Source organism: Engraulis encrasicolus, chromosome 21 (genome assembly GCF_034702125.1).
Source record: "Engraulis encrasicolus isolate BLACKSEA-1 chromosome 21, IST_EnEncr_1.0, whole genome shotgun sequence".
Classification (NCBI taxonomy): Eukaryota; Metazoa; Chordata; class Actinopteri; order Clupeiformes; family Engraulidae; genus Engraulis; species Engraulis encrasicolus.
In genome coordinates this window covers 15,925,327-15,935,326 of record NC_085877.1, presented here as the reverse complement: position 1 = coordinate 15,935,326, position 10,000 = coordinate 15,925,327, and the positions used below count along the sequence as shown (strand labels likewise).

The 10,000-nt window shown below is 46.2% G+C and overlaps 1 protein-coding gene across 2 annotated transcripts in view; it reads right to left on the bottom strand.

The window, feature by feature from the left end:
• LOC134436928 (tetratricopeptide repeat protein 28-like) overlaps positions 1-10,000 on the bottom strand; it is a 420,849-nt gene that overhangs the window by 228,548 nt on the left and 182,301 nt on the right. For both annotated transcript variants that reach the window (XM_063186277.1, XM_063186278.1), the window contains exon 4: positions 2,980-3,110. In XM_063186277.1, coding sequence (XP_063042347.1) covers positions 2,980-3,110 — 131 coding nt within the window. The remainder of the gene's footprint in view (positions 1-2,979; positions 3,111-10,000) is intronic.

The window sequence follows — 10,000 nt, the reverse complement described above, 5'->3', positions numbered from 1 at the left end:
GAAAGGGTCGCATTTTTCAGGGAGAGTGACAGGAACTGCGCCCGAGCAAGCACCTGCCACCGAGAACAATGACAACAGGGTTACAGAGGAGAGAGAGAGAGAGAGAGAGAGAGAGAGAGAGAGAGAGAGAGAGAGAGAGAGAGAGAGAGAGAGAGAGAGAGAGAGAGAGAGAGAGAGAGAGAGAGAAGGTGGTTGATAGGAGAGAGGTGGGGAGAGAAAAAGAAAAAAAACAGTGACAGAAAACAGTGAGAGAAAGAGAGAAAAGAAAGAGAAGAGAAAGAAAGAGAGAGAGAGAGAGATGGAGGGTGTGTAACCTTCAGCTGCCTTCCTCTCCCACAGTTGACATCTGCTTTAATTCCTGAAGGTCACTATTTCACTTCTCCCTGACAAAGCAGCACACACACACACACAGGCGCACACACACAGACACATACACACAGACACACACACACACACACACACACACACACACACACACACACACACACACACACACACACACACACACACACACACACACACACACACACACACACACACACACACACACACACACACACACACACACACACACACACACACACACACACACACACACACTGTGCTGCACCTACACGGCAGCTAACATGCCATTCACTGGCAGAGTCACAAAAGCCAGTCATTAAGCAGTGCATTGTGTCTTAACGCGGCTAGCCTGCCCGCTATTCAGCACCGACACCATTGGATCCTTTCAATCCAACCAGACCGTTTTCACGGTCTCCTACACACATGCACACACGCATGCACGCACGTGCGCACGCACTTATGCACACACGGACACATACACACGACACACCGGTAGCCCATGTCACACACAGACATGCAAAAACACACACATACACACACACACGCACACGCGCACGCACGCACGCACACGCACGCACACACACGCACACACACACTATTTAGACAATACCATCCCAATGTTGTCCCCTTTCTTTTGGAAGAGAGACTTAGAGTTGGGTGGCGTAGAGGTGGAGTGGCACACTCTTTCTCTCTTTCCCAAAGTCATCCATCATTAGTATGCTGCGTGCATCTCTCTCTCTCTATGTGTGTGTGTGTGTGTGTGTGTGTGTGTGTGTGTGTGTGTGTGTGTGTGTGTGTGTGTGTGTGTGTGTGTGTGTGTGTGTGTGTGTGTGTGTGTGTGTGCGTGCGCTCATGCATGCGTGTGTCTTTTTGTGTGTTCATGTTCAATCTTGTCACACCATCCATCTCTCTTCCTCTCTCCTCCTGTGTGTGTGTGTGTGTGTGTGTGTGTGTGTGTGTGTGTGTGTGTGTGTGTGTGTGTGTGTGTGTGTGTGTGTGTGTGTGTGTGTGTGTGTGTGTGTGTGTGTGTGTGTGTCTGTGTGTGTGTCTGTGTGTCTGTATGTGTGTGTGAAGCTCTTCATCACTTCATTTAATACAGCTTCATTAAGTGGAATTACGGCCACAACATATGCTGCCCAACCCCTCCGCTAGTCACACATGAGCAAGACAAATACCTCAATGCGATGCCACACACACACACACACACACAGACACACACAGACACACACACACACACACACACACACACACACACACACACACACACCACACACACACACACACACACACACACACACACACACACACACACACACACATACGCACCTGTACACGCGCCGTGCGCACACACACACACACACACACGCACACCTTCTGCTAGCCACACATGACCAAGAGGAATACCTCAATGCCATGCCAATTTATGCACTCATCAGGACAAACCAGCCACACAGGTGCCTCGCTAGTGCACGCTCTTGTCCGCGTGTTGCGTTCACTTTGTTTCCTCCTCCCCCCCCGCTGATACTACACACACACAATAACAGATTCAGGTATGCAAAAATCACACACGCACACACACACACATACAGCTTTCTCAGTGTTCTGTCCACTTGTCACTACCCATCATGCATTTCATGGTTCACCCTAATGCTACTGCGGCAACAGTAGCCGATGACGACAGCATTTTTCACTTTACAGCATGCACGCAGGGCCGCTGACAGCTTTGGCTGGACCCGGGACAAAGACATCTGAAAGGGCCCCAAACCCAATACATACAATGTAATAAGGACCCAATTTTGGGCCCCCTCTCTCCCTGGGCTCGGGACAAGTGACCCCTTTGTCCCCCCCTGTCAGCTTCCCTGCACGCACGCAAGCACGCACACACACAAACACACACACAGTCTTGATAAAGGACACCTTTGCCGAGGTAACAAGTCCAGTTCTGGTACACACACACACACACACACACACACACACACACACACACACACACACACACACACACACACACAGTCTTGATAAAGGACACCTTTGCCGAGGTAACAAGTCCAGTTCTGGCATGCTATTGTGGCTCCATGAAGCCTATAGAATGGAAACCTTGCAGTAACAATGTCAACACACACACACACACACACACACACACACACACACACACACACACACACACACACACACACACACACACACACACACACAACACACACACACACACACACACACACACACACACACACACACACACACACACACATACACACACACACACACACACACACACACACACACACACATACACTACCAGACCCTTAAATCGCGGTCCTTGAGCCACATACCAGTTGGTTACACACAGAACAATGTGCACACATACACACACACACAAACCCCCACACACAGAATACCAGACCCTTACGTTGCGGTCATTTAACCGCGAGGCCAGCACCAGTTGGTTACACACACATGTGTGCACACATACAAAGACCCCCCCCCCCACCACACACACACACACACACACACACACACACACACACTCACACACACACACACACACACACACACACACACACACACACACACACACACACACACACACACACACACACACACACACACACACACACAATACCAGACCCTTACCTCGCGGTCCTTGAGGCGCATGGCTAGCACCAGTTGGTTGCGGTGATTGCTCAGCGCCTCGCGGTAGTTCCCCTTGGAGAAGAATGCCGACCCCAGGTTGCCATGGGCACGACATTCACCTGATTGGTCACCTGTAACGAAGTAGCAGAGCACAGAGGTAGTTAAGTTTAGATGTTGTTGTTGTGTGTGCGTGTGGGTGTGTGTGTGTGTGTGTGTGTGTGTGTGTGTGTGTGTGTGTGTGTGTGTGTGTGTGTGTGTGTGTGTGTGTGTGTGTGTGTGTGTGTGTGTGTGTGTGTGTGTGTGTGTGTGTGTGTGGTGGCTAAGGGTCACAGCCCAATATGTGGTCTGACAATAAAGGGAGAAGGCAATTTATAACACTAGCACTACACCAGACACCGTGTAGCACAAATAACCTTTCCATGACCAGCAGGTCCGGATTAAGATGGTCTGGGGTCCCTTGGCTACAGGTTGCTGTTGGTCCCCCGGAAGACAAATTTCTTGACAACTTTACCTAGACACTGTCATTATTATGAGCTAGGAATTAAGGATAACATGTCAACCAACTGTACTCAACACAGCAGTTACATTTTCTAATATTGCATCTTGTCATAATTCTGCAATTTCAAACTTTTGGCCAATCAGGGGGCCGTGGCAGGTGGGGGCCCCTCGGCTGCAGCCATATCTATCCTGTGTGTTAATCCGTAGAATGTACTGTTACTGTAACACTGAAACTACACAGTAAATCGTGCAGTGTTCATTTAACACCCACAGAGTAGGAGCAGCACTGTTAGTATTAATTTCAAGTCTCAAGTGTTGAATCAACACTGTGCATGTTTACCATGTACCATGATGAAGAGAAGGCCAATACCAATTGTGAACATTATGAAAACGTGCCAATTGTTACTGCTGTTATTTTGTGTGACGTTAGCGTGGGGTTAGCACGTGTCGTAAACACATGACCTGTCACCATCGGAAAGGCTATGCTGGGCAGTTTCATAATAAATATGATGTGAAAATCCCTAAAAGTATCACATTTTTGTGAACAAACTTTACAAATGACATTTACTACAAAAAATCTTTATCTTTTTCTACAGTATCTTTGACTTAGTCAAGGTGGTAGTTGTTTGTTGTAAAGGTGGGCGCCTTAGGAATAAAGTGCTGAGGGAAACCTTGCATACTATAATACTGAGACAGCCATTCGGCAGAGAAGACACAGAAAAGAGACTATTTTCTAGAATCACACACGGCAGAATGTCTGTGAAGATTCTCCTCCCTGCAGGCCATAAGACTCAACAAAGTTCAGTTTCTAGAAAACTTTGGGAGTCAAGAGTTAGAAAGTACAAAAATACAAATACAATACAAAAAAAGACAAGTTGCTCAGCTCCTTCTGACTAGCAGCCGTGTGTGTGTGTTTGTGTGTGTGTGTGTGTGTGTGTGTGTGTGTGTGTGTGTGTGTGTGTGTGTGTGTGTGTGTGTGTGTGTGTGTGTGTGTGTGTGTGTGTGTGTGTGTGTGTGTGTGTGTGTGTGTGTGTGTGTGTGTGTGTGTTTGTGTGTGTGTGTGTGTTGGTGGGTGGGGGGGCACTGTGCATGCATGTGCGTGCATGCATGTGTGCGTGAAAGCGTGCTTGTGTGTGTTGTCCAACCAACATGAATCTAGCACGCTGCAGCATTAGTAGTGTTCCAACTCTCACCCTACCTCTAGTCTACTCAGCATGACCCAATGTCGACTGCATTTGCTTGAGCATATCCAGAACTCATTAAGAGAGAGGGAAAACATGGGAAACAAGTCATTTGAGTTCCCACAAAATAAGTCAAGTTGCTCTGTGTGTGTGTGTGTGTGTGTGTGTGTGTGTGTGTGTGTGTGTGTGTGTGTGTGTGTGTGTGTGTGTGTGTGTGTGTGTGTGTGTGTGTGTGTGTGTGTGTGTGTGTGTGTGTGTGTGTGTGTGTGTGTGTGTGTGTGTGTGTGTGTGTGTGTGTGTGCTTGAGTGCATGCTTGTGTGTGTGTGTAACAAGTCATTTAAGTTCCCACAAAAACCAGATAGGAGGTGGTCAAGTAGTATAGTAGTAGTGTAGTGTAGTATGCAAATGGAGACCATTATGTGTGCTGAAGTCCATCTGTAGCTATAACTGACATGAGAACTGCAACACATGATAAACGCTGTGACCAATGATATGTAGGCCATGTCTTTCTTTCTTTCTTTCTTCCTTTCTTTCTTTCTTTCTGTGCTTATTTCTTTCTTTTCTTTTGCGACCCCGTCACAGAATTTTTTTTGCAAGATCTGTGAAACTGCCACAAATTTTGTGTCACAAAGGTCTGTGTTAATTTCACTGAATCCTGTGTGAGATGATGTTGGTTTCTGAGAGCCCTTAAGGTCCCTGTGTGTAGGGAACTGGAGCTGGATCACAGCACAAACACAATACTCACTGACCATCCATCATGGCCAGCATCATAACACGTCTCTGGTCTTTCTCATTTCCTCTCTCTCTCTCTCTCTCTCTTTCTCTCTCTCTCTCCATCTCCCTCCATCTCTCTCTCTCTCTCTCTCTCTCAGGCCTCAGGTCCCAGTCTCACACACACGCAGAGTGAGTGAGTGCATGAGTGAGTGAGTGAGTGAGTGAGTGAGTGAGTGAGTGAGTGAGTGAGTGAGAGAGAGAGAGAGAGAGAGAGAGAGAGAGAGAGAGAGAGAGACAGAGAGAGAGAGAGAGAGAGAGAGAGAGAGAGAGAGAGGCAGAGAGAGAGAGTCAAAGATTCTAAGCCAGTCAAGGCAAAATGAGCTCCTGAATATACTTTTTTTTTTGGACCAAAATGACATGATTTATCAAAAACATTGATTAGAAGAACAATATGAAGGCATGAGAACCATTTTCTCCTTAAAAAAAAAAAAAACTATCAACAACAACAATCAAAACAAAAACTTTGAAGAGGACCACCACCACCACAACAACAGCAACAGACACTACTTCCAACCGTTTACCAGAGGACAAAGCTACAGCTAAGCTAGTAAGACAACCAGGCTATGCCACCAACACTACTGGACTTAACAGAAATAACTCATTGATACAAAGAAAAAGTTATATCAAACTTCAACAGTGAATTAGTTAACAACCTTAGTTTATCCCCACACTTTGTTAAGTGAGGCAAGAATTGCTAATCGCTAACGTTAGCATTGCTAATCGCGATTAGCCGCTAGTCAAGCCAGTTGCTGTCTAAGCCTGTTGCCATGACGACGTTTAACAACAACTACAACGCAATTCAATACCCAGCCCACCTCAAATCCAATACAGCAAGAAAGAAACACAAGGACAAAGTTCTCAGGGACAACCTTCATCAATTATATGCAGACTATGCCCAAATAAATGGAAAAAAGACTCTAAATAACTTAATATTTCAGACAGTAAATGTATCATTGTGGAGGTCCTGTCTGTATGCTCACTTTCCACACGTAGTGAGAGAGGGGGATAGGGAGGAGGACGATTGATCTGTTGTCAAGACCATACATTAGACACAGAGGACCCAGTACTTACAATCACATACTACACAAAGGGGACCGTGCTGATTCAGGGAAATGAGGAACATCTGATATCCTTCTCAAAGGACTTTCCTGCACTAAGATGCAATGTTGAAAAACAGAACTATGTTGCCACCTCTGTACTGAATTCCGTGGAGGAAGAGGAGGAGGAGGAGACTGATCTCTGCCCACATATGCCAGCCTCACCATTGCTTCCTTTTAACAGGAAACTAGCAGAAAGTCTGGCTAATCTTGAGTCAGATTACACACAATTTAAAGAATACATACATAGCAACATGGGAGATGACGGCACTATACAACAACTCAGAGATGACATCCAAAAACTTAAAAGAGAGAGCAGTAACACCATCACAGAGCTCAGACAGATTCTGAAACAAGTGCAGGAGGAAAACCACAGTCTTCGGGCACAGATAGCAAAAATGAAGGACGACAATACCAACAGAGACAGAGCTTTCTCACTGCAGCTGCAGGAACTTCAGCACCAGACTTCCAACCGCTTGCCCCCCCTGCCCAGCACAGCTGAGGTGCCTCCTCCCTCTTCACAGCCACCGTCACAGCCAACGTCAGCCAGTCCCCCCAGCCCCCCTCCAGCGCCAGCCTTGGACCGCGAAGAGGGAAGACAGCGCATCGCCATCCTCATGGACTCAAACCGGCGATTCCTGGACACACAGCGGCTTTTCCCCAAACACAGGGTGACGATGAGGGCCTGCAGTACAACAGAACACGCACAGCAACTCCTGAAGAGAGAAGTCATTGGTGACCCCCAGTGCATCATCATTCATACTGGCACCAATGACCTCCATTCACTGAAAGGAGGCACTGCGGGAGCAATGAAGAGAATGGCGGAGCGAGCCAGCGTGGACTTTCCAAGTTCACGCATTGTGATTTCAACACTGCTTCCACGCCACGACACAGCCCTGCACATCATCAACGGGATCAACGCAGAAGTCAGCAGAAAATGTGCTACCCTCTCCAACGTACACCTGGCACATAACCCCTTGATCAGTCTTCGCAACATGTACGATGGCATCCATCTCCATGAGAATGGTGTGCGGCTGTTGGCAAAGGCCCTCAAGGATGCAGCCCTTGGCCGCAACCACACCACTGCCAACACACACTCCACATTTCCCCCACGGCCCCACCCCAACCCACAACCACCCCCCATGTCCAGTCCCATGCCCCGCCCCACACCACACGCCCCCCCACAACCCACCCCACACTCCGTCCCATGCCCCGCCCCATGCCCTGCCCGCGCCCCGCCCCATGCCCTGCCCCCCGCCCTGCCCCATGCCCTGCCCCAGACCCCTCCACACTCCAGGCATCACCCACTGCCCCCCTACCAGGCCTCAACAGAACATAGCCTGGGCCTCTTCCCCCCGATTGGAACTACAGCCCAGCCCCTCCGTGCATCAAGGCCATTCTCCACCTGCCAATGTACGGGTTCAACCCCACAATTATGCAGCAGCAGCAGCAGCAGCAGCACAACAGGCAGACCCAACTCCCCCCTCCCCCAAGGCCCAGCCCGGCCCACCAGAGAAGAGCGAACTAGGTGAGATAAAGGAGATGCTGCACTTCCTTTGCAGGACCCTACTGACTCAATAACTGCAGGAAAAAAAAAAAAAAAAAAAAAAACCTGCGAAAAAGAAAGAAAGACAAGAAAAATGTTCATCTTTGATATTATCTTTTGCTTAATGAATGGTATTGTTCAGTTAGTACAGTACAGTTAGTACAATGCTATTGGTCTCTAGAATGTAATGCCACTAGGGGAACAAAAAAATAAAAAAAATAAAAAAAATAAAAAACAATTTCCTAGTGTATAACATAATTAAACTCATAGTTCTCTCATAGTATGTTTTTTTAACTGGTTTCATAATGGTCCAATCAAACTATACAATATGTGCTCATCACTTGTCATCAGCTGCTGGAACATACAGGGTCTCTACTCTTCAGCCTTTGGCCTTAAGAGTAGGGATCCTGATTTCTTAAAATCCATAGTTAATATAGATATCCTGATCTTAACAGAAACATGGTGTGGCAAGGACACACAAACTGGGTGCCCACCTGGATTTGGGGAAATAATAGTGCCCTCAAGCAAAACAAAAGGAGTAAAATGCGGAAGAACTTCAGGAGGACTGTTGGTGTGGTACAGGGAGAACCTTGCCAAATATGTGTCTGTTATCAAAATAGAAAAAAACTACTGCTGGATAAAAATGAGCAAAATTGGCATCTCAAAACAGAATGTTTATCTCTGTGCAATATATATCCCCCCATCAGACTCACCCTATTTCGAAGAAACAATAATTCACACACTAAAACAAGAAACAAGCCATTTCCAGGCACAGGGAAATGTTTTACTCTGTGGAGATTTCAATGCAAGAACCGGGGATGAGCCTGATCATATTGACCCACAAGGCAACATACATGTGTTTGGAAGAGACACTCCCTATGCCACACCATACCTCACTCCGCGAACCAACCTAGACACTGTGGTAAACAAAACTGGTAGAGAGTTATTGCACCTCTGTCAAGCCCTAGGCGTGTACATTCTTAATGGCAGGATAAAAGGAGACTCTTTGGGGAGGTTCACATGCTGTTCATCTCTTGGAAGCAGTGCAGTTGACTATGCACTGACTGACATGGACCCCTCCTCCTTCAATGCATTCACCATCAGGAACCAAACTCCTCTCTCCGACCACAGTCAAATTAATGTATATCTGAAAAGGCTATCAGAAATTAAAGAGACCACAGAGTCTAGCAATCTGTACAAACTTAATCCGACCTACAGATGGACTTCTGATAGCCCAGAGAAGTTTACTCAAGCATTAAATTCACCTGAAATTATTCAACAGATTACTAACTTCATAAACGAAGAATTCCCAAAAACTGCATTAGGTGTAAACATAGCCGTGCATGAGCTGAATGTAATTCTTCACAAGGTAGCTCACATGGCCGAATTGGAAAAGAAGGCAAAAAGAAAAAAAGAAAACACGTGACCATGACTGGTTTGACTCTGAATGCAGAAACATCAGAAAACAGCTCAGACAACTGTCAAACTTGAAACACCACCAGCCTAACAACACAACACTTAGGGCTAAATACTGCGAAACATTAAAAAAAATTATAAACATACAATAAATAAAAAGAAAATAAAACCACACTAACCAAATATTATACCAAATTGAAAATTCCATCCATACTAACGAGTTCTGGGAGACATGGAACAGTTTGAACACCAAAGAAAAGTCAGGCCCACCAATCCAAAATGCTAAAAATATGGACAGAACATTTTAAAAATCTATACGATGAAATACAAGTAAAACCACCACAGGAAAATATAAACAAGCATCTTCAAAATCTGGAATCCATTATCAAAAACAACCAAAACCCTCTTGATTATCCTATATCAAGAGAGGAATTGACACAAAAATTAAATTCACTAAAACAAAGAAAAGCATGTGGGCACGATAATATCAGACCTGAAATGCTGAAAT